Source organism: Sebastes umbrosus, chromosome 22 (genome assembly GCF_015220745.1).
Source record: "Sebastes umbrosus isolate fSebUmb1 chromosome 22, fSebUmb1.pri, whole genome shotgun sequence".
In the NCBI taxonomy this organism is placed as follows: Eukaryota; Metazoa; Chordata; class Actinopteri; order Perciformes; family Sebastidae; genus Sebastes; species Sebastes umbrosus.
The window spans coordinates 15,144,354-15,170,851 of NC_051290.1; the positions used below are offsets into that span (position 1 = coordinate 15,144,354).

General features: G+C 39.1%; 2 protein-coding genes across 3 annotated transcripts in view; one reads left to right on the plus strand and one right to left on the minus strand.

The window, feature by feature from the left end:
* rell1 (RELT like 1) overlaps window positions 1-10,556 on the minus strand; it is a 28,376-nt gene extending 17,820 nt beyond the window's left edge. The window contains exons 1-2 of one of the 2 annotated variants that reach the window (XR_005205364.1): window positions 10,170-10,556; window positions 1,282-1,500 (exon numbers count right to left, since the gene is read on the minus strand). Coding sequence is in view for 1 of the 2 variants with exons in the window: in XM_037759585.1 (XP_037615513.1) it covers window positions 1,282-1,500; window positions 10,170-10,194 (244 nt within the window). In the remaining variant the exon portion in view is untranslated. The remainder of the gene's footprint in view (window positions 1-1,281; window positions 1,501-10,169) is intronic. The other variant, XM_037759585.1, reaches the window with a different exon arrangement.
* Window positions 10,557-12,401: 1,845 nt separating this feature from the next.
* On the plus strand, window positions 12,402-17,974 carry LOC119482189 (ubiquitin carboxyl-terminal hydrolase 37-like). Its single transcript, XM_037759617.1, has 5 exons — window positions 12,402-12,489; window positions 14,698-14,756; window positions 16,784-17,408; window positions 17,594-17,725; window positions 17,845-17,974. Exons 3-5 carry the CDS (start codon window positions 17,314-17,316, stop codon window positions 17,969-17,971), a joined length of 354 nt encoding a protein of 117 aa, XP_037615545.1. The 5' UTR covers window positions 12,402-12,489; window positions 14,698-14,756; window positions 16,784-17,313; the 3' UTR covers window positions 17,972-17,974.
* Window positions 17,975-26,498: the final 8,524 nt, after the last annotated feature.

Consider the following 26,498-nt stretch of genomic DNA (forward strand, 5'->3'; position numbering starts at 1 on the left):
TAACATATTTGCATAATACCTGCCTAGAGGCTAGTTTGGCACGCCCTCAAACAAAGTCACTCAAGCAGAGTGTTTTTTTGAACATTACAGCATGTTAACATTTCCTAGTACAAAACCAAAATACAAGTATGAACCTGAAAAAGAGCGTAATAGGTCTTCTTTAAAGCATTCATGTGGTGACATACAGGTGGCTGTTATTGTGAGGAAGCCACAGGAAACGCATATACTGTATTTGTAGCCATCATTAGAGTAAACCCCGATCGTTTCTCGGAGAAGAAAACGGTCATTCTGCTGCTTATTTTTTGACGGCGGATCAGTTTTAAATATTGCAGGGAGTGACGAAACGAGTCAGAGCGGCACACTTCCAACTCTAGCGAGATAATCAGCCACACCTGTCGTACACGGCCCGGAATCAGAATGCAGTTGAGATTATTATTGACTCTTTATTAAAATGTGATTTGTGCTGCACTGTTAACAAATGTCCACCAACTGTTCTTCTGTTGCATTTCTTACACAGGAGCGTTCGCTGCCCCAAGAATTCTGGGACCTGTAGTATTAAAGAGGACCTATTATACTTTTTTCCTTTCCTTTAGTGTGTTATATATATAAATATATATATTTTTGTGCATGTAAAAAGTCTGCAAGCTTACAAAGTCCCCACCAAAGGGAGTTACTGTCCCCCACAGAAACACTGCTCCTGAACAGTCTGAAACGCCTCGCTTGAAGCCCTGCCTTTTCTTCCATAACGTGGTGATGTCATTTCAGACAGAGGGTGAAAAGAGGTGCTGCAGCAGAGCCGGAGTGTGAAAAGTAAAGGAGTTTTTTTTAACATTAAAGCATGTAAACATGTTCTAGTAGAAACCCAAAATACAAGTAATGCACCTGAAAATGAGCATAATTGGTTCTTTTTAAAACGCACTTGCTGTTACTACGGTAACCAGTGGTATCGCCATATGAACCAGGACTGAAATCTTTAAAGTTTCTTCAGAAAAGTGTTATATTTAAATCGGTCACTTAGGGAGGGATCATAAATATGCATCAATATGGTGACCTGTATCTGACCTAATATTGTATCTTGAAAATTCAGGACACTAGCTTCTTTTCTATCCCTCCCGACCGGCCTATCTAATCTCTTCTCTGTCTACTTAGGTTAACATGTACATGAGTGAGCAATAATCTTAGGTGTGTGCTGCCGTGTATAGATGATGGATGCCTTTAAACAATGAGCACATGCAAACATCTTATTTCGACTCCTTTCCTCTTTTATTTAGATCTCCCTACCTCCGCCCAGCTCGGGATCCTTTTCTTCCTCCTCACACTCCTCCTCCTCATCGTGGGCCTCAGTGGTGCACCGGTAGCCCTTCCTCTTCAACACGTGGCAGATCACCACCCCCAACAGGCCCAGAAGGAAGAAAACAGGCACCAGGACGAACGCAATGTAGTCCGAGTTGCTCGGCCCTCCTGCTTCACCGTCACCTTTTCCAGCAGTAGTCTGATCCCCTGGAGGATGAAGAGGGACGAAGGGGAAATTATTATTTATTATTAAATGATTTATTATGTAGAAATTGTTCTAAATATAGTTGCAATAGGACACACAGAAGAGCAAAACAATGGATTTGTCATTACAGCGCCCTTGATGGCAACCTGATATCCCCAGTGAGTCTTCGTAGGGGTGAATTTGGGGTCGAGCAGCTGAGGGGATTTAAATGCCATCAGCTGAGACATGACAGAGATTTCATGTTCCCTTCCCCGGATCAATCGAGTCTGCTGCCGTCTCTCTGCCCTCTAACTGCTCGATCTGGTGCAAGCTGTCCCCACAAGGACCATAAACTTTACCACTCCAACCCGGAGCTTCCCACTCCCATGAGCCCACCCACCTACACACCGGACTTTAGACCCATCAGGGTACCACAACACTGGAAAAGGGCTGAGCTCAACAAGACAAAGCTTTAGGGCTGACACTAACCATTATTTCCAAAGATATTCAGTTCATATAGGACAAAGAAAACATAGAAAATCCTCACTTTTGAGAAGCTATAACACCAAACGTTTGGCTCTTTTGCTTAAAAAAATGAATGAAATCGTTCATCAATTATCAAAATACTTGCAGATTTATTTTCTTTTAAGTCAATTTAATTTAATTGTTGCAGCTCAACGTCAAAAAAAAATTGAGAATTTCAACCCAGTATTCTGTTGCAGACTTTTGCATTTACTAGGGCTGTCCTCGACCGAAGAAATTCTCAGTCAACTAACAAACGATTCTGTCGACTAATTGATTCATTTCGATTTGATCGACAGATTTGTAAAACTGAGTTTCTCCACAAAGAATCACACAACAGTACGACTTTGTTTACCAGAGACGTGCTCATAAGTGTCTTAGAAATAAGTCATTCAGCATGAAAAAAGCATAAAACGACTAATCGACTACAGAAATCTTAGTCGACTAAGAACAAAACGTCAGATTAGTCGACTTAGTCCGTATGTTTCGCTTGAAATTGTCGCACACAATAAAAACGACACCACGTTGTGTCAATTACGTTTACACTCCAACTCCGAAACTTTCGCCCAATCATTAAAGGTTTTCACAACAGGTTCGATTTTCTGCGTTTTTTTGCCTCTGTCAAAAGAGTGGTTGTTTGACCACTCAGAGCCACCGTCCGTGCAAACGTCATCATCCAAAATGGCATCTGATAAACATTCACTTCGTCTCCCGGCACAAAGCACTTTATCGTAAAAAAAATAAAAGAATACAGAGATGCAGAATTTAAAGATAGATTGTGGTAGGTGATTGCAGAATAGCTTTGAATCTGGGGATGGTCGCAAAACAAAGGATGTGTTGGGTTTCTAGTGTGTCAGTCAATTTCATTGACATTTCAGCATTTACATGAATGAACACTCTACTATATTAGGCCTACATATTACATGATGGACCTGATGTCTTGAAACTGATCAGGTCAAAAGGTCAAACGGCAGACACAGTGACCAGTGGTCAGCTATAGGCGAAAGCTCCCCTGGCTCCCGTCTGGTGCACAACGTGACCTGAAGCATTCCAGCACAACACACAAGAGGGCTTTTGTCTGTTTTCCGGTTCGCATCAGTGTGTGTGTGTTTGTGTGAGAGACAACAAAGACAGAAATGGGAGGTCACAGTTTGAACACAATCTCAAATCCTACCAGCATCGAATCACATGTTCACGCCGTATTGAAATGTGCGACAGCTCTGGGCGTATAGGCGTGTGTCTGCATACCTAACCATGTGCCTCCTGATGTATGTAGGCAATTGTGCTCACCCATTGTCCCCGATGCATCAGACTGAACCCACTGATAAAGACCATTGTCTGCTCGTTGACCATCCTGTGACCGACTGCTGTGCGTCCATGTGCTTATACACTAGCAGGCTGTCCCTGCACGCTCCCACGCCTCTCCAAATGACTCACAGGGCAATTAGAGGATTGTATTAGAAACACCGAAAAAAAAAAGACTTGAGACTGAAAAATGGGTTGAATAGAGTCCTTGAGGAGGATTAAGACTTGAGTCATCAAAATCTCTTAGCAACCACAGCTGTTGAAAGTCCTTAGAGGGATGGCCAAACAAGTAGAGCTATCTGAGACACATGCAGCATACAGGTGTGGATTCATATAGTAAATTCAGATATTAATAAGACACTTTTGGGCATTTGATTAGATACTTTGTGCCACCGTTTTGAAAGGATATAAATGAGGCTGAGTACAGAACCTCAATGCTTTGGGTATAGACCGAAACGAGAACCAGCGAAATACAAGGCCTTTACGCACTGGGGGCGTGATGAATAAACGAACCGAAAATGCGAAATGCTCGCTGTGAATATTATATGTCTAGGGCTTTTATTGTGAAATGTAAGAACAGAAGGAATGGATCTGGTCTGGATCTGGTCTGCGCTGCCTTTGTCAAGATTGAAAGGAGTTATAAAGTTTGCCGTCCTGGTTCGGACTACGGAGCCTCAGAGTTGTTGTTTCATAAATATAGGGGCAACTCGTTCCGCACAACGTGATTGGTTGATGCCTTTATTCGCAGAGCGAAAGCTAAGAAAATCAACCTTTTTGCTGCTTTTCAGTCGCATAATATTCGCTTTCTGTGTGAAAGTATTCATGACAAAAAATATATTGACGTGCCAAATAATCGCACAAAAAAAATGACCTTTAGGCTGCAACTAAGGATTCTTTTCTTTATAGACTCAGCTGTCTATTATTTATTTCAATTACTCATAATGTCGTTTAAATGTCAGAAAAAAAAACATACAAATATTCAATATAAATTATGACATAAATCAAAGAAAAGCAGCAACTCTTCAGATCTGAGAAGCAAGACCCAAGAATGTTTGACATTTTTGCTTTATAATTTGCTGAAATGACCAATCGATTATCAAAATCATCTCCTCTGTCTATCAACAAATCGATTAATCGAACAGTTTTGGCAGTAATAAAATACTTTGGACACATATTCTTCAATAATCCTGCTTGTGTTAAGTAGATAAAACTGCCGTCTTTCAGAAGTGAAGCTTGTTTTAGGGCTGGGAGAATATGAACAAAATCAAATATCACAATATTTTTGACCAAACACCTCGATATTGCGACAATATTGTAGGGCTGACCATTGGTGCTTTCACCAAATATTTACACAGTGAGATTTTTGATAATAATCATCAGTAATGTGGATATAATGACTAAGTGGGTAAAGGCAAATAATAGAACAGCAGTTCAGAATAACACATCACTTTACTGTAATGCAGCCTTTAAAACCACTTAAGCCATATTACGATATCCAAAATCAAAGATGATATCTAGTCTCATACCACAATATCGATATAATATTGATAGACCTAGTTTATTTTGTTAAATGAACAAACTCAGGTATCATATTGACATCAGTATTTGAAAAATGTAATATTCAGGCCTATATAATAAAATAAACTGGAGAAGAAAAGCAACTATTTTGACTTTGGGATGAGAATATGAGGAGCGACTGGGTGTGAGAAAATATTTTGTGACAACATACCATGTTAGTGTTACACACAAGGTTGCAAGGTCCAGTGATTCTCTGGATTTTGAGATATATGGGTCAAACCGTCCCTGGCTACAAGGAAAAACATCAAATTCAACTGGACACTTACACCACATCACCTCCAAAAGACGTTCCCTGCCAACATCCCTGACATCCACCCCGATGAGAGGTATTCCCCTTTCTGACTCTAGAGGAGCAAAACGCATTCCTGTCTACACTGTCAAATCCTTCAGCTGAACCATCCTTTGGAGCTGAGCGCAGCCTGAATAAGTCAGCATTACTGTTCTGCTACTTTCATTTCCTGCAGTTTTTCGAGGATTTACCCTGCGAGGAGTTCTATCTGCCTAAAAGGTTATCGATGTCTCTGCCGCAGCAGCTTCTTTCGCTGAATGATGTAAAATCAATCGCTGCAAAAACACACTAAAGGAGAACGATTTGTGATTGAATTCTTCGCCTTTCTCCTCTCTCTCCCCTTTCTGCGTCTTTTCTCTCTTGAACATCAGATGCACTAATGGGGAACTATTTTTGCTATTAATAAAGGCAAAGTCAATCTGAACAGAAAATGAGGATGTCAATATTCGTCACTGCTGAGATAAGCAGAAGACCTCACGATACCAAGAAGCACATTGTGTGTTTTCTAACCTCATTTTAGGTTTCAGATCATTTTCAACTTCGTGAGTCACTTTTTGGCAAATGTTGCATTCAATAATACTAGGAAATCAGAAATAGCTGCAGGACTTTTACCCTTTTCTCATTGGTGACTGGCCTCTCGGCTACATCCAGTCAGTAATCTGATCATCAACTAGATGTTAACTGCATTATTCTCATCCATTTACTCATCTTGGGAAGGACAAAGAACGGAAATGGAAACTGTTCGACGTCTCCTTATTGACCACTTTTTGTCTATAGTTAATAACCTCTCCTTTTCCATTTTGCAACGTCTATATCTACATTAAACTTTGGGGATAACAATACCCAAAACACCAGAGTCTTATGGCACCTCCTTTTTTTGAAATACTCTACTTCAATTCATGAATATTTGTTGCCGTTTAGCCTTTCAAAAACAACATTTTCATTGCGGTGTAAAAAACTGTTTGCGCTCCCGCTTGCAGCACACAAAGGGAGGCAGGCTATAAATTACATTTATATAACCACAATAACAAAAATATCTTTTTTCTTCCTCTTTTTTTTAGGGTGATGACGTCAAAAAATATGACAACTATGTCCATTCAAATATCCATTCGAAAAACCTCAATAGAAGCTTTGAATTAGAGTTGTTCCGATACCGATACCAGTCACGAAAATGCGTCAGATACTGCCCAAAATTCAGGATCGGGGTATCGGCAAGTATGCCAGTCTATATAGTCCGAAAATGTCAGCCATTTGGCAATATTTCACAGTGGAAAATCTGTACAATGGGTTTAACCTGAGCCAGGCCATAAAACAAAGATAGTAATCATATCACTAGTAGTAAACAGCTGTTAAATAATAATAATAATAATAACTATATATTTTTTTATCATGCTGGTATTGGATCGGTACTCAGTATCGACCAATACCGCAAGTTCAGGTATCGAAATCGGTGAGAAATAATGGCATCGGAACATCTCTACTTTGAATGTAAAAAAATGACATTGGGAACAGCCCTATGAAAAGCTATCGATCAACAATATGTTTCTGAACTGTTGAGAAAGTGACAGTAAAAGGTTTTCATTTCACCACAACACTTTAGCTCAGCCCTGAATATTAATAGGTGAAACAGCTCTGTGGCTTACCCATTTCCTCACATTCAGGAAATTATGTGCAGCTGGCAAAGCAAATCTAAGACCCCCTGACTTAAATTAACCGCATTTCATTTCAGATGACACGAGACAACACTGTCATTCCAACCCTTGGCCCCTTTATCCACTTAGTCACTAAGTGAGCTCATTCATAAGTGGAGATGAAACCTCTCTAAACTGGCAGACATGACTCTGACCCTGTGAGAGATGCCATGGTGAAAGACAGTACATTACTCCACATATTCCCCCTTGTGCCTGCTGGTAATGGCACAACAAAACAGCGACATTTCAACAATATCTTTCACATAAATTTATTTATACACCCCAGTATATTACACAAGTGTGCACTTGTTGTGTGAAAAGTTGCTAAACTGCCTTCTGATTGCTCGCTGATCAGTGAGCAGTAAATTAAAATTTCCCTTGAGGAATGAGATAACTACTGCATCCTTTTTGGGAGCAGAGTTTCATGCAGGTATTCAAACAAACAATCCAGGAATAATATCGGGCCGTGGTGTCTAAATTACAAGACTGTCACTTGAAAGGCTGCAAAGTACTTTCTTTGTTGATTATTTTTCTCAACAAATCGATTAAAAATCCGGTCTATAAAATGTCAGAATAGAGTGGAAAAACTATTTCCTAAACCCCAAGGTGACATCCTGAAATTACAAGATGAAGAAAAGCAGCAAAACATCACAATTGAGAAGTTGGAAGTAGGGGATTGTAAAAATGACTTGAATGATTAATCAAAAATCATCATTTGTTGCCTATAAATTAATAATAATAAGTCAGCCCCTCGCCACATGTGAGACAGGAATAGCACCTTAATTGCCAAGAAGACACAGCAGGAGAGGATATCCTTACTATGGCAGCAACTTTCAAAATGTAGCTTGATATGAGTAATAGCACAGCTCGGTGATGTAACCTCATTCATACCTGTGTGGTTTGGAGTAACATCCGTTTAAACTCACCTGCATTTAATGATAAAAGACAAGGGAAGTGTATGCAGCTACAGCCAAACTCCCACTCCCTCAGATGGCATTGAACTACTCATCTTCATTTATAAGCATACTGAATCTTAAATGCAATATCAAACACAACGACGACGCTACCAGTAGGCTTTGAAGATGTCAAATGTTCGCCATTAGTCTTAAGGCCCTGACGCACCAAGCCGTCGGTCGTGTGCAATCAGACTCTAAAAAAATATACAGTTTGGTGCAAGAGAAATGTTTGTTTTTTTATTTCCTTCTGTATCCCTTTAATCATCATCGCATTTATTATAGGGCATCTTGGGGGGTCTCCACCCCCCGTTTGGGAACCACTGACCTAGACCACAATAAGTCCTTCAGCCTGCAAATGAGTGTCTGGAAGCGCGTTCAGGCTGCTGCAGCCGTTACACGAAGAAACGATCCAATACATACAGTATGTGCTTGAACTGTGTATATTTACACACACACACACACACACACACACACATTGCATGAGTGTATTATCAATACCAAACCAGCGTACTGGATGAATAGGTCTAATTGAATGAGCTTGAGGGATTCAGCATTGGCCTTTTTAGCAAGCCACAGACTCCTGTGGACTCTCCATGGAAAATTGAAACAGATCCAGAATTTGAAAGGTTATGGAGAAAACCAAAGCGGAACGTGGAACTAGAAGAGAGAACGCCGGCTTGAGTATTTCTTGATACAGAGACACATACAATACTCTTCTCTGACACATAAACAGCCCTTCCAGTATTGCAAAATATCCACTTCCTGAGAGCTCTAAAAGGTTGCGTACTATAAAACATCAATCATCGCTTGTGAGACATTTATCCTGGCAAGCAAAGATAAAGTGCACTGTTTACATTTTTGTGCTACTCCAATATTATTACACCAAGGCAGTTAGTTATTTATGTACTTCAGATTAAGATGTAAAGATAACATATTTCTAAATATTACAGTCAGTGTCATATTCTGTAGTTTTGGCTGCTGCACTGAAAAAAATCACAGAACTTCACAGTTATGTCTATACATAACCCTTACAGATACTGAAACTAGTTACAAGTTAGTAATTAGTCATGAGGTTTTCCAGTTAGGTTTGACTGAATGGACTGTAATGCTGTGCAATATGCTGCCTTCCGCTGTGTAATTGTCTGAAATATATTAATTTTTAGTTTTATATTTTAATAATTTATTTATTTATTGTGTTGAGTTGAATGTGCTACTTATTTTGACCTGTAATTACCTTGTGCCTTTCTACCTTTTTTCTTTTCTTAAAGCTGACTCGGTGTAAACTGCTCAGTATTCCAATATACTTATAGGTGCAAATGGCAAATAAAACTCTTGAATCTTAATAACAGTTTTTAGGGAAGTAAAAGTACACTGTCAGCTCTGGTGGCTGGTGACATAAGTCTGCAGGAAACATCTCTAGGATAATTGGATAATCCATTAGACTAAAAATCTTGGAAAAGGACTAATTAAGTGCAATATAAGTGCAGTGTAACCTTGACAACACTTGATGTAGCCTTTAACTTTGTTGGGACAATAAGAAAAAACTGCGACAAAGCTGAATTAGAGATACCAAAGAAAACGTGTAGCTAATGTCTCACAGGAGCTACAACAACATAGCTTTAGTCAGGGGAGGATATTATAAGTCATTAAACACCTTTAAAGTAGCATTTTAAAGGTCCCATATTGTAAAAACTGAGATTTTCATGTATTTTATATTATAAAGCAGGTTTAAGTGATATTTAAATAATGTGAAAGTATCAAAACGCTCAATATACGGAGAAATACACAGAAATTGTGCATTTGAAACAAGCCGTTTCAGGTTTTCTGTCCATTTGTGATGTCACAAATGTACAATATTCAGACCATTACACGGTTTTAAATGTAAACATTCGAAATGTGTCCCGGTTTATTTGTTTGAGTGTATGTGAATAACATCAGCTGACAAGATGTAAACATGGACCCAAACTGTTGCCTAGCTACGCAATTCCGTTACAATTCCATTGAAATGCACTAAAACGGAGCGTTTCAGACAGAGGGTGAATACAGGTATATCCAGGCAGACAGTATGAGGAAAGTAAAAGTTTTTTTTTAACACTACAGCATGTAAACATGTTCTAGTAGAAACACAAAATACAAGTATGAACCTATAAATGAGCATAATATGGGACCTTTAAGGCTTTAGTTTCTTTTGTAGTATATAGTCCTGTTATAAATGCTCAGTGTTGTTTTCCTTCCTATACACTGCATGCATTGTGTCAGCTGGAGAATCCTCCTAAAACGTTGGTGTTATTCTAGCTTAGATAAGGTTAGTAGTTCAATCAGGTTTGCATCAAGACAGCTGGTAAACTTACGGTTAACGGTGGTTGAGTTGGCCATTGATGGACAGGAGCTAACCGGAGGGCTGTCGGTGATGTTTTGGTCACTACTAACCGTGTGGGTCAAACTAAACTAAAGGAGGGACTTCTTACAAACATCAACGTTGTTTCCTGATTCTCAAAGAGTAGATACGCTCTGATGTTAGAGCGGTACTCCCTCCAACTAGTGATGTGTTGGTCACGAACGAACCGGTTCTTTGAGCCGGCTCTATTAGGTGAACGATAAGAGCCGGCTCTCTTTAATTAATTCAAGGCAGAACGACAGGATGATCTTCTCTGCACCACGGGCACTCCATGCACTGACTATGACTGAATGATGTGTTAATGACGTCCGTGCGACCAATCAGGTGATGACAGACCAGGATCAAACCATCAAGCAGGGAGGGGCGGGGGTGCACGGCGCGCTGACGGTCTACAGGTACAGAGCAGGAGGGAGAGGAGGAGAGAAAGAGAGAGAGGAGTGCGGTGTGGTGCGGTGCTTTCCAGTGCGTTGCGTTGCGTTGCGTTGCGTTGCGTTGCGTTGCGTTGCGATGTGTAGCGTTGCACTCAGGTGCGTTGCGTTGTGTTGTGTTGCGTTGCGTAGCCTTGCGTTGCATTGCGTTGCCTTGCGTTGCGCTCAGGTGCGTTGCATTGTGTTGTGTTGCGTTGTGTTGTGTTGCGTTGCGTTGTGTTGCGTAGCCTTGCGTTGCCTTGCGTTGCGATGTGTAGCGTTGCACTCAGGTGCGTTGCGTTGTGTTGTGTTGTGTTGCGTTGCGTTGTGTTGCATTGCGTTGCGTAGCCTTGCATAGCCTTGCGTTGCGATGTGTAGCGTTGCGCTCAGGTGCATTGCGGTGCGATTGTGGTGCGTTGCGGTGCGATTGTGGTGCGTTGTGCTGTGGTGCGTTGCTGTTTGGTGCGCTGAGGTGCGTTGCGTTGCAGTGCGGTGCGGTGCACGAATAGCAGACAAGATGAGTGACAGTTGGAAACTAAGCAGCATGTAAAATTACAGTATTCTGGAAATTATAAGGCTTAGTATAATTATATTGAATAATTTAAGTGATATATGTGCACACATACTACTCATAGGTCAAAACAGCGCTAAATTTGGCTGAATTATAAAAGGCAGAAGTGGTAAAACTAAGAGCCGTTGGGAGCCGAAAGAGCCGGCTCTTCTTGGCGAGCTGAGCCAAATGATCCGGCTCACTAAAAAGAGCCGTAATTCCCATCACTCCTTCCAACAAAGAGCAGTATGCAGGGGACGGGAGCGAGAGGATTCCCTTATTGCTACTTCCGCCTTCGTTTGGATGTTGATTAAAAAGGCGGTTTCAGTACTGTACACAGGGAATGAAATTATTACCTGCCACCTGCCAAATAACAGGGTAAATGTTGGCTGTGGCAGATAAAAAAATTCAGGCCACCTGCCACGATGGCAGATTCCTTATATTAAGAAATGTTATGTTTTTAAAAAGCAATTCCTAAATTAAAAATAGTCAGTGATTAAGGTTACATGATCCATATTTCTACTGTCTGTTACCACTGACTCAGTGTTTACTAGGGGTGGACGAAAATATTGCAATATTATGTTTTGTGATACTGTATCTATAAATTCTCAAAAAATCTGTATTGAATTCTAATTAATAGTTTACATGCAATGATTAACTCAGTCAATACTTAATTTTATTTGCAAAGATATGCACCGTCTGTGATAAATGCAAATGTAGATCCAACAATTCTGATTGCATAAAAAAGTAAACATTTTTTGCATATGGCGGTGTGTTTTTTATACTATGACAGTTTTCCTAAAATTAGATTTTTTAAAAATCGAAATATGTTGTCTTGCTTACAGTACCGCAATATATCTCAATATTTTTAATCGTAACCCCTGTATCGTGATACGTATGTTATCGCCAGATTTTTGCTAATTCACAGTCCTAGTGTTTACAATTCTAAAGCGTTCTACATAGACTTCAGAAGTGGCAGACAAAACAATTGTGTGGCCAGTAGAAATGTTCAGTGACCTGCAAAAGTGGCACGTGAGGAAAAAACTTAATTTTAGACCCTGACTGTACATAACTACAGTTTTGATTTACTAAAACTTTTCATGAGTAATTCAATTGTATGCTACTTTATACTTCTTATCCACTAGAAATCAGAGGGAAATACCAATCCAGTATCCGTGCATCCTTATTTGATACCTTTAGTTACTGTATGTCTGTTGTGTTTTTCTACCGAACAGAAAAACAAGCTCCTGTGAAAGAAGAAGTGGCTGAAGACACAAAGCTGCAATGTTCTACCACAGAAAAGAGATTATTTTACGGTTTGTTCCTGTTTTAGTTGATTGAACACATTACATTGGTGTTATTTCATGTTGTTCACCTCCCTTGGCTTCATCTCTGTGACCGGACCATAAAATAACCTTTATCACCAGTGTCAACACCACCAAGGAGTCTGAGGAAGAGGCTGGTGTTCAGGAGGCTTCACCTGCCCCTGATACTCCAGTCTCAACTGAGGATGAAGATGTGGCCACAGAAAAGAGGTATATGAGATTATTTCACTGTCTAGTACATCTCTTCTTATTCAGGCCTACATCTATTGGCCTATCTGGCCCCTGGAACTCAAAGTGTCAGGGTAACAGGGAGTGGGACGCAATTGTGAACCGGGTGGGAACCTTAAACTTAGCCCCAGAAGGCTAAACACTAGTGATGGCGAGCTGAAGCTTCATGAAGCATTGAAGCTTTCCAGCAAATTGGTTCGAAAAAGGGATTATTTCTCGAGGCTTCATGTGCACAAAACCACCTGGTGGTCAAAGAATGTAAAACAGGCAGATATGATCTTAACCATGTGATCTGTGATATACTGTATTTAGAGCCAGTAAAGGCTGTTGGGAATGACTGGAAACAATGAAAAAACGATATATTACCATGTAATCCATTTATATCTATATAATATATAATATAATGTCTATTTTCTAGTAAGTATATTATGAGTATATAACATACATGTATAATAAACTGTAATTGTTTTGTGACTAATGCATCTTATGTGTGTAAACCAATCCTTTGGTCAATCATTGTATTGTAGTGTAGTGTAATATAATATAATAATGGCAGGAGGGGTAATATTAGTGTTCTGTGTCACTTCTGGAAAGTGGCATTGATTCAACCAGTGAAGATCTGAACCACTTCCTGAACCAGTCAGCAGTATGGTCAGTCAAAACTGAGAAGTGAGGCCACACAGACCCACTCTAACAGACTAAGCTCCAAGAGCAACCGGTAAAACAGTGAGTAAATCATGCAGATAGGTTCAGGTTGTGGTAACTTCTGCAGATACACAGACCTCCACACAGCTAGACCAAGAGACAGAATGAAGCTCTCACAATGAGACAATGAGTCACCATCTGAACACTGGAAACCAAGAATAGTTGTAGGCCCAACCAGCCACTGCAAGTGCCCCTCACACAAAGGAAATATGCACAACACCAAACTCCGGATATTCAACAACGACGTTAAATCAGTGCTGCTCTTCGGTTCAGAAACATGGAGAATAAAAGTCCAGACCTTTGTCAACACGTTCCTAAGAAGCACCTTGGAGATACATTGGTCAAACACCATCAGAAAAGAAGATCTGTGGGGGGAAAATAAACCGAGAGATGTTTTGTTGTTCATTGTTTTAAGTCTTAGTGGAGCGGCTGTAGCTCAGTCGGTAGAGTGGGTCGTCCTTTAACCACAAGGTTGTCGGTTCAATCACTATAGCTCCTATTTGACCCGACAGCAATGTTAAGATCAGTTGAGGAAATACCAAGCACCGCCCACCAGCCGGAGCACAGCCAATAGGAACGCTCTCTGTGAAATGACCTGTGATTGGCCGAAGTCTCCCGTCACGGGCTAGATTTTCTAAAGCCTGAAAACAGAGCCAAGAGGAGGTGCAGATGTCTTGTTTTCTCTCAGAACACTTGAATTGCAATATGCTGAAAGGTTATTATGGATTTTTTTGTCCAATGATGCCAAAAACATTCTATACATTGGTATTTTTATAAAGCACTAATTAACAGAGAAACAGAAAACAGTGATATGAAGTCATTAGGAACAAATTGATTTACAAAGTCATGAAAAATTGGAACGGTAGAATAAAGCATCTGTGAGATATGACACAAAGTAAAGTCGGTAGGACGAGGGTAACAATACTTCCTCCCGCTTGTATGACGTATACGTATCCATATGATGTCATAATGGGCCACATTCTAAAGGATGTTATTTTGTGCAGATGTTCACATTTGCGCACAGACTGTTGATATCAACCAGATAGAGAAGAGCGTCCTATTAAAGAAAACTTGTTATTTGAGAGAAAACAATGTTTTGCCACCATCGCAGACGACAAAAGGTACACACCCGATTTTTCTGTTGTCTAAATTGTTGAGTGGATTGCTGACAATCTCCATATCTTGTTTTGTTGATATTTGTCTGTGAAGTAGCTGATTATGTGTGTGTCATATTAATTGCGTATGTTTTTTTTATATTTTAAACAGAAAAAATGTCAAGATGATGTGGAAGTTGGAGACACAGCGTTCTCCGGCCCACAGAAGAGGTAAGGCCTCATATTCATTTTATTCTGAAATGTTTGTTTCACTTTTTGTATTATTAGGGCCCGAGCACGAAAGTGCCAGGACCCAACGGTGTCCTGGCACGAAGTGCGAGGAAACCTATTGTTTTTCTAAGTATTATTATTATTATTATTATTATTATTATTATTCTTTTTCTGCCGGGAGATCGCGTTTTTGGGACCTTTCCCATCCCCAAAAACTCACCATAAGTGGAATATGCGTCAGAAGTGGCGCGAAATTCAATGTTCTGTAGTGACCCGGCTCGGGTGTCTCCAGGGAGCGAGATAGCGCCCCCTAATGTAGGCAGTTTTTCAGAGAAAGTTTCTTCGATCTTCACGAAATTCAAGTATGTCATTGCTCACATCCTCATACCTGGATTAAATATTTTTCAGATTTTTTCGGCCAACAGGAAGTCAGCCATGTTGGACTTCCTGCGTTTTTTTTTAAATGTACGAACGCATATTTGAAGACTTTAGGATGCACAAAAAATTATGAAACTTTACACGCACATCCAAACTAGTAATTACTTTATTTTAGTGGTGAAATTTTGCATGGGCGTGGCATGTTGGCTCTCTAGCGCCCCCTTATGTCTTTTAGATATGGAACATACCTTTAGGTACTCGGAAACGCATGAAACTTGGCAATATGATGGACACCTGTGAACTCTATGTAAATATACAGCCATTAGGTTCAGTGGGTTTAGCCGGCTCTCTAGCGCCCCCTAACGCGTGGAAGGCCGTAGTTTGGTCAAAGTTGATCCGATATTCATGAAATTTGGTAGGCATATCCCCCTCATTATTTCGGACATATTCTTCATCGGGTTTCATTAGCACCGCCCACCCGGAAGTCGGCCATATTGGAATATGTGCGTTTTTCATGTATTTTATGCATACTTTTACGAACTCCTCCTAGAGCGTTTATCGGATCCGCGTCAAATTTGGGTGGTATAATCCACCCACTACTGTGATGCTAAATTGCGAAGGGATTTTTGATCGCTTGCATGGTGATGTCATACGTCATGTGCGAAGACGCCATTTTGTCACTTTTTAGGTATGGAACTTTGCGATACTCCTCCTAGAGGATTCAAGCGATCCATCTCAAAGTTGGGCAGCAGAATCTCAACACTTTCACGATGCTAAATTGCGAAGCTTTTGTGTTTTCGTGAAACGGCGTTCTTGTGGCAGCGCGGCGCATTTTGATGTTTCGCCATGACACAGGAGGCTGTTGTAACTTGACTTTACATAGTCCGATCTGCCCCAAATTTCACAAGCTGGATAATAGTCCAGGCCTGAAGACATATATGTGCCATTATGAGTGAAAGTCATAGCGCCCCCTGCAGGAATCAGGAAATTGTTGTAAATTGACTATACATTGTCCAATCTTCCCCAAATTTGATATGTTTTATAAGGGTGCCGGCCTGAAGACATATACATGGTATTATGCGTGATAGTCATAGCGCCCCCTACAGGAATCAGGAAATTGTTGTAAATTGACTATACATTGTCCAATCTTCCCCAAATTTGACATGTTTTATTAGAGTCCAGGCATGAAGACATATACGTGCAATTATGAGTGAAAGTCATAGCGCCACCTACTGGCAACAGGAACTGGTTGTATACTGCCAGCCACCCTCATAGATGTGCTTTAAAGGACACCACACATGTTCTAAACAGTTCATTTCCAGCGCCACATGCTCCAAGCAGAAAATTCACTCTAACTGTTGTATGCAGTTTCCGACTTTCACGGGAATGCACGACAGCGGGTATCCCGACGTGCGCGTTCCCCAGACGTGCCCGCGGGGGCGAGGGCCCGTTCATCGCTGCTTGCAGCTTTAATTATATACTGTTTTTGTCATTAATATCTCACTATTTGTCTAATTATTTCACTTATAGAAGTCTTTTCTGAATTTTGTCTTCTCTGAAAATCTCCACCAGGATAATGTAATAATACATTTTGTCCATCTTTGCAATACACATTTGAAAAATGGTCTGTATTTTCTCTTTATTACCAGTGTCAATGTACAGGAGGACCCAAAACAAGACCCTGTGGTCCACGACACTCCGGCGACCTCTGACCCCGCAGAGGCTCCGAAGGAAAAGGCCAAGAAGAAAGCTCCCTGGTGGCGTCGGTTGTTCCGCCGTGAGGAGAAGGTATATGTTTATCAGAGCTGAATATCACAACAATTACCAAAATCGTCATTTGGTGGGAGTCCACTGGTCAAACCACTTTGGACGAAAATATACGCACACCTGACAAAACCGTTCACCTCAGCCAGCCCCGAAGACAAGCTCATCTGCCTCGGGTAAGCTTCTCCTGATCTCTTCTTCAACAGGTTTTTGAGCTGTTCTCTGCCAAAGATCATTGTTGCTGATGGTATCTGGCCAGTGGATGTTTTAAGATCCACCTCAGGCAGTTGTTTATGAATGTTTGGAGTTTTGTTATTGTGGTCTTGGTTGTCCTCCACGTCTCTGAACCATAGAGTATTGGTTTTGATGTTAGAGTCTTAGCTTTGTCCCCCGACTGATTTCTTTGGAGCTCCAGATGTTCTTAAGTTGTATGAATGGAGCCCTCGCCTTGCCGATTCTGGCTCTGACATCTGCATCCCCCCCGTCCTGCTTTTCGATGACACTACCAAGGTATGTAAAGGCTTCTACTTCTTCAAGTTCTGTTCCCTCCAAGGTCATGAGTCTTCGCTGGTTGTGTTGACCTTGAGGATGACTTGAATAAATATATATATATATATATATATATATATATATAAAGTTATTTCAGGTTTAGCTGTGTATAAAAAACTTTCGCCATGTGTGTTGTTGTGTTTAAGGTTCCCCAACCTGTCGCAGACCTGCTACATGAACTCCACTCTGCAAGGCCTCCTGACCCTGAAACATTTTGTTCAGGAGGTCCGCAGGCAGCAGCAGGTGTGGCGTTTTCACCCCAAGTCCAAGCTCCTCAGGTACAGCACCTCCACACACACACACACACACACACTCTTTGGTGTCTCCACTAACTTTGCAAGTCAACATGGAGTAACAAAAAGCAACATATATATCTCTTTGCTTTTCCTCGTTCCAGACGGTTTGTGGAGGTCGGCCGCATCCACAACAACGAGGCACAGAAAAGAAGGATCCTGACTGCCTTTAAAAGGACCGTCGCTGAGTTTAACTCAGAGTTTAAGGACCACAGTCTAAGCATGTATTAGATGTAATATTGTTGTTTTTGAATATTAAAAACAAAATTCACCAGATCCTAAACACTGCACCTTTAATTCAAGATTTCTCTGTTATTGCTTACATTACAATATATCTTTGGACGCACCCCCATGATGCACCAGCTTGAACAGGAAGTAATTTACTTGCTTCCACAACTTCACAGTGTGTCACTCACTGCTTAGAGGAGCTAATGATGTGCACATGTTTCCACTGTCTATAATTAGCAGATGATCTGATATGACACTACAGTAGGGCTAATCCTTACTGTGGTGTCATTGTGGTGTCATTTGACCCTCTTAAAGCTGGGAACCTGAAGAGTAATTTGAGATGCAGCTCAGCACTATGTGACAAGTTGTTCTAGTCATAAATCAAAAATAAACAAGAATTGATTAATTAAAATAAACTGTGGAAGTGTATAAGGGCTTAGAACATTATGATAGAAGTATATGATGGTCATTCCCATGCTCTATTATGTCTCATAAGTTGTTGCATCAATTTTTGGGGTTGATACCATTTGTTAATAACCATTTGAAGACTCGTGGGTACCAATTGAACCCATTTTCATCCATATATCTTGAGGTCAGATGTCAAGGGACCCCTTTGAAAATGGCCATGCCAGTTTTTCCTGGTCAAAATTTAGCCTAAAACTGAACCTGCTACAGCCTCTGAAAGGTTTTCAGATGATAAACACAAAAAAAACGACGTACTTATAAACAGATTAATCAAGCGTGGGAACCCCTGGACATCATTATCAACAACTACTCATGTAATTTAAAGTTATCTTAATTGATTGCAGTTTCAGTTGTGATTGATCTATATTGGTTCAGTCCTACATGACAGTGTTTCCCCTGCTGTGTCATCAATCCTATGCAATGCTGCCTTCTAGTGGACACGTCCACGCTTACATTTAGATCTGCTGAGCATACCACATTGCAGTATGTCAATTTTAGTATGTGCAAAGTTTTCGCATGCAAGACTTTCTTTGCCTAAAAAACAAATCAACTGCAAAAAAAAATTTCATTATATCCCATTCTGATTTCTGACATGAAATGTCCATCTGTATTAGTGTGCAGAATATTAATAACTAGCATATTAATATCAAAAACACAGTGGTGCCATGTCCAAAAATGCATGTCATCTTTTGTTCAAAGCATTCAGATGTCAAGCACACCCTTACCAATACTTCTTTTGAACTTAAAATAAGAGAGTATACTTTCAGTTTACTTTTTATGTACTTATCAGAGATATATTTAACAAAAGTATACTTACGTATACTTGGCTCATACTGACAAGTAAATTTAAAAGTCTAAGTATACAAGTATACTTAGATGCTTAAAAGTCTAAGCATACTTGGCTTTTACTGACAAGTATACAGAAAATTCTCACTATATACTTTTTTTATACTGACAAGTATACGGAAAAGTCTAAATATAGTTGGCTTATACTGATAAGTATACAGAAAGGTCTAAGTATAGTTGGCTTATACTGACAAGTATACAGAAAGGTCTCAGTTGGCTCATACTGACAAGTATACTTAAAAGTCTCAGTATACTTGTTTTATACTGACAAGTATACAGAAAAATCTAAGTATACTTGGCTCATACTGACAAGTATACAGAAAAATCTAAGTATACTTGGCTCATACTGACAAGTATACAGAAAAGTCTAAGTATACTTGGCTCATACTGACAAGTATACAGAAAAATCTAAGTATACTTGGCTCATACTGACAAGTATACAGAAAAGTCTAAATATCGTTGGCTTATACTGATAAGTATATAGAAAGGTCTAAATATATTTGGCTTGTACTGACAAGTATACAGAAAGGTCTCAGTTGGCTCATACTGACAAGTATCCTTAAAAGTCTCAGTATACTTGTTTTATACTGACAACTATACAGAAAAGTCCAAGTATACTTGGCTCATACTGACAAGTATACAGAAAAGTTGAAGTATACTTGCCTTATAGGCCTACTTACTTAATCTTTTGATCAAGATATACTTAAGAAATGTTCAATTAAGTATTCTTGCCCTACAAGCCTACAGAAAAGAATACTTGGCTTGTAGTCGAGCTTACTTTTTGATAGAGTAGCCTATTAAAGTGTGTGAGAGTTTGTAAAAGGATGTTTTGATATGAATTTACTTCAACTCATCAAGGTTTTGGATTATCAGTTCACCAGGCGAGCGAGAACAACACATTTTATGATTTATTTTTTTTAATCTCATCACAAATCATCAAGTCAAATAGCAAAAGGAGCAAGTCTCTCTATGTAATACATAAATCATTGGCTAAATACTATAAGTTAAAGTATATATACTATCATGAACTAAAAAGCAGAGATGCTCACAAGTCATTTTTTGCAAGTCCAAGTCAAGTTTCAACACATGGATGGTGTTTTTACAGAAACATGGCATACATTTATTATTGTATGTTGCTTGCAGCATGTAAAATCGCCTCTGTAGCCTGCCTAATATTCTAGATTACATTTAAAGTGTTATACATGACAGTGCAGTAAACCGGTCTGTTTGCAACGAGGAGTCGACACATGCAGCTGCCAGTAGCTGGTGCCAAACACCACACTATTGGCCAGATGGCTCCAAACAGCTCCACCAATGAAATGCTGTGAATCCAAATTAATAACCAACCCGTTAGAGGGAGGCACATTTCTAAAGCAGCTGCGATGTGAATCTGTCTGTGGGATTCAAACATCATGAGAAAAGCAGACCAAGCAGAATCAGAGTTTCTGTATTTGATTCCATGTTAATATATTCATCAGTGTAGGTTTAGTATTATATTATAACACTGAACTCTTGCCAGTCCTGCTGGTGAGTAATTCTGCAGCTCTAAGCAACTGCACAAAAACCTAGTGGCTGTATGAATCATTATATGCTATAAAATAAAAAATAAAAAATCTGGTAGAGAAAACAAAAGGAGAGGATTTATAACTATCATTAAGACCAAACTTGTAAAATCATTCCACACTTTGCCTCATTAAACCAATCATTCCTTGTATTTCCTGACTGGATCGTTTCCTAGAAACTTATGGTAAACATGACTGACTAAGTGATATATTTAGACACGGGATAGTCAAGAATATTTTTAGGGCTGACCCGAATACTTTAAATTAAGCTTCGACCATTGCCGTGGTAATCCACCTCCAAATCAGCATTCGAATGCTACATTTTTTTCTTTTTTTTATTATAATAATAATGTTAAATCCCAAAATAGCCCAGGCGATAAGGCATAATCCCCCAACATTATTCATTACTCATATTCAACATGAATTGTTATTCTCAGACAGATATTGCTGTTTGTTGTGTGTAGAGGTATGTGTACAGTAGTGTGGCAGCGGCAAAACATTTTAATATTTAAATATTTTAAATGTGGGGCCCAAGTGGTGGCACTGTGAAGGACCAGGTATTGATATATATATCCATATCCATATATAACTATATCCATATATATCCATATCCATATCTATATATATCTATATATATATATATCCATATCCATATCCATATCTATATAGTATATAGATATGGGTATATATATATATGGATATATATATATATATTTATATATATATATATGTATATATATATATACTATATATATATAGATATGGATATATATGGATATATATATGGGATATATATATATATATATATACAGACGTAGGCAAAGTTGTTGGTAACGTTCCGTTAAAGAGAGAAAAACCCACAATGGTCACTGAAATAACTTGAAACTGACAAAAGTAATAATAAATAAAAATTTACTGAAAATGAACTAATGAAAATCAGATATTGTTTTTGAATTGTGGTTCAACAGAATCATTTTAAAAAACAAACTAATGAAACTGGCCAGGACAAAAATGATGGTACCCCTAGAAAAGATGTAAAATAGTTTGACCATAGGGACATGTTAAACTAAGGTGTGTCCTGTAATTAGCATCACAGGTGTCTTCAAACTTGTAATCAGTCAGTCTGCCTATTTAAAGGGTGAAAAGTAGTCACTGTGCTGTTTGGTATCATGGTGTGTACCACACTGAACATGGACCACAGAAAGCTAAGGAGAGAGTTGTCTCAGGAGATCAGAAAGAACATTATAGACCTTCATGTTAAAGGTAAAGGCTATAAGACCATCTCCAAGCAGCTTGATGTTCCTGTGACTACAGCTGCACATATTATTCAGAAGTTTAAGGTCCATGGGACTGTAGCCTACCTCCCTGGACGTGGCCGCAAGAGGAAAATTGATGACATATTGAAGAGACGGATAATACGAATGATAACCAAAGAGCTCAGAACAACTTCCAAAGAGATTAGAGGTGAACTCCAAGGTCAAGGTACATCAGTGTCAGATCGCACCATCCGTCGCTGTTTGAGCCAAAGTGGACTTAATGGAAGACAACCGAGGAGGACACCAAATCATAAAAAAGCGAGACTGGAATTTTCCAAAATGCATATTGACAAGCCACAAAGCTTCTGGGAGAATGTCCTTTGGACAGATGAGACAAAACTGGAGCTTTTTGGCAAGTCACATCAGCTCTATGTTCACAGACGCAAAAATGAAGCATCCAAAGAAAAGAACACTGTACCTAATGTGAAACATGGAGGAGGCTCGGTTATGTTATGGGGCTGCTTTGTTGCATCTGGCACAGGGTGTCTTGAATCTGTGCAGGGTGCAATGAAATCTCAAGACTATCAAGGCATTCTGGAGCGAAATGTGCTGCCCAGTGTCAGAAAGCTTGGTCTCAGTTGCAGGTCATGGGTCCTCAAACAGGATAATGACCCAAAACACAGCTAAAAACACCCAAGAATGGCTAAGAACAAAACATTGGACTATTCTGAAGTGGCCTTCTATGAGCCCGGATCTAAATCCTATTGAACATCTGTGGAAGGAGCTGAAACATGCAGTCTGGAGAAGGCACCCTTCAAACCTGAGACAGCTGGAGCAGTTTGCTCACGAGGAGTGGGCCAACATACCTGTCGACAGGTGCAGAAGTCTCATTGAGAGTTACAGAAATCACTTGATTGCAGTGATTGCCTCAAAAGGTTGTGCAACAACATATTAAGTTAATGTTACCATCATTTTTGTCTAGGCCAGTTTCATTAGTTTGTTTTTTTAAATGATTCTGCTGAACCATAATTCAAAAACAATATCTGATTTTCACTAGTTCATTTTCAGTGAATTTTTATTTATTATTACTTTTGTCAGTTTCAAGTTATTTCAGTGACCATTGTGGGTTTTTCTCTCTTTAACGGAACGTTACCAACAACTTTGCCTACGTCTGTATATGAGATATACATATATATATACATATATATATATATATATATATATATATGTATATATATATATAGAGAGAGAGTTGTGCATACATTGTCTTATTTAGAATATTTAACTCCACCATAATTTGTAATTAGGATACATTTTAAACTCAATCCATATACTGTACACAGTGGTGGAATGTAACCAAGTACATTTACTCAAGTGCTGTACTTAAGTACAATTTTGAAGTACATACGTACTTTGGTATTTACGTTTTATATTACATTTTAGAGGCAAATATCGTAGTTTTCACACCACTACATTTATTTTGACAACTTTGGTTACTTTGCGGAGATTATTATAACAAAGTATAATCAACTACTAAATTATGATGCATCTTTAGGAATTAAGACACCCAGCAGTATATAACGTAAAAACCAGCCCCACCTTTACCAGCTGCAACATTTGTGATGCTTATTATAATCCAATAATATAATAATGTTATTCTGAAATGCATGGGCCATTCTGCCGGATGAGTACTTTTTTCTTTTTGTGCTTAAAGTATTATTGTAATGCTAATACTTTTGTACTTTTACTAAAGTTGAATTTTGCATGCAGTGCTTTAACTTTAAACAGTATTTTTACACAGTAGTATGTACTGACTGTACATCAGAGTTTACTGCCATCTAGTGGATATGTAAAAAATGTACTTTGTGCATTGTTTATACTAATATTTTTGTATTTCTATCTATTTATTTTGGTTGCTTGTGTGCATTGTGACACAGTTAATGTGCTCCGATTAAAAACTGGAGTGTATTATTGTAGTAATAGTTATTTACTCACTACCATGTGACCCACATCTGCACTGTTTACAGCCCTTCACCGACCACACCGTCAGCCTCGTGCTTTTCGGAGAGGGCAAGCAGTCCACATGACGTCACCGTCCAGGAGCACGTTGATCTGTGCATGCTGAGGCTTTGCCGCAGCCGTAAATACGAGACAAACGCGCAGCGGGAAAAGCCCCCTGTGTGGTTTTGTGCATGTGTAAAGACAGGACACAGGCACAATGCTTTTCTTCTTGGCTATGTTCATCTAGTTTAACTTTCTTGCTGCTGTGGGAATACCTTTCAGGGAATTATAAGAGGAAGAAGGAAATATCATAAAAATAATAATTTATAATAAAATAAAATAAAATAAAATAAATAATAATAATAATAATGATCCAATATTAAAAAACTATATAACTTAAAAGCCTCCTACTAGCTTTTTCTGGAGCTTTCAAATGCATTTTTACAGTCTTCACTAGTTGATCATTAAAATATCAGTATATCAGTATAACATTAATGCAATAAATAACGATAATAGTTTGACAAAAAATGTAACTTAAAGTCCTTCCACCTTATCTTTGCTCAGTTTACTCAGAATAAGATGGGCATACCTTTCAGGGAATTATAAGAGGAAGAAGGAAATATAATACAAATAATAATTTATAATAAATAAAAAAATAAAAAAAATAAAATAAATAATAATAATAATAATAATAATAATAATAATATAAAAATAAATAATGATCCAACATTAAAAAACAACACAACTCAAGAACCTCTTACTAGCTTTTTCTGGTGCTTTCAACTGCATCTCAAAGTCATCACTAAGATAAGATAAGATGAACCTTTATTAATCCCCGGAGGGAAAGTCAAAGCAGCAACATCAGCAAACAGAGTGAATCACAGGAGAGGTAAAGGTATACAAAAATTATAAAAATAATAATAGAGATATAAAAGATACAGAGTGAATGGGTGAACATAGTGTGTACAGTCCGTCAATAAATAAATGTAATATGTACATATGTGCAGCAATAAAGTGTTAAATAGGATGTATAGTGTAGAGATGGTTGCATATAATGCATGTTAAAAGGTAGATAGTGAGTGTTTAAAGTTCTTAAAGTCCTAATAGTTCTCATATGGGGGTCAGCCTTGGTTGTGGAGCCTGATGGCTACCAGCAGGAAGGACTGACCCAGGCGCTTTGTGTTGTGCCAAGGGGGGATGAGTCTGTGGCTGAAGGTGCTCCTCATCTTGACTAGCTCATCATGGAGGGGGTGGGAGGGGTTATCTAGGATAGCGTCCAGCTTCCTCCTCATCCAGCCCTCTGCCACCACCTCCAGATCGTCCAGCTCAGCTCCAACCACAGAGCCAGCCTTCCTCACCAGCCTGTTCAGTTTGTTGGCATCCCTTGTGTTCGTATTACCCCCCCAACATACCACAGCAAAAAAGAGAACACTGGCTACTACAGACTGGTAAAACATCTGCAGCAGCCTATTACACACATTAAAAGACCTGAGCCTCCTAAGGAAGAACAGTTTGCTCTGTCCCTTCCTGTAGATGGCCTCGGTGTTATCAGTCCAGTCCAGTGTAGGGGTTCTACTTTGGTAGGTTTTGGTTATTAGCAAATTAATTAATAAATAATAATAGAATTATTAATATTAATAAAGATTATCAATAAACATCAATAATAAACGGGGCACCACCCTGGAATCAGGGACCAATGATCAAAACGTTAATATAGTCTCATTATATATGCTAAACTATCAATTTGGAACGTTGATTAATAATTAAATTAATAACTATAACCAAAATAGATAGTAAAGGTTGAAGGATATCGGAGTTCTTGACATAGCAGAGGTTGGCATTATTCACTCTTGTGCAACATTAAAGAGACCAGCATGTATATTCCACAAACATTTATTTACAAGATAATAAAGGTTCAAAACACAATATTAATCTAACTAAATAACTAAACTAAACAAACCAAACACAGTGTGTGTGTGTGTGTGTGTGTGTGTAAGAGAGAGAGAGGGAGAGAGGGGGGGGGGGGAACAAGATGGGTTCTTGTCTCAAAATGTCTGTATGGCCTACAAACAAAATGGCGGGCACTGTAAAACTACAAAGATGGCGGAATCAAAGATGGCGGAATCAAGGATGGCCATCAGCATGTCACCACATGACCTCTTTGTTCTTCTGAGAAGAAGGACAGAGAGGGGGGTGATGTGGGGGTTAAGATTATCTGAAGCTGTATGTTTATGTTTAACTAATTCACAGTTTCTGTATGTGATCTTAATGTGTGTTAGATATGCAGTGGGTTAGAAAAGATGGTTAGTTGCATGCAAGACCTTGTCTATGTGAAGCATAAACTAAACACATCAGATGTGGCGAAGCCAGTTACCCAAAAATCAAATACAGATAAATCAA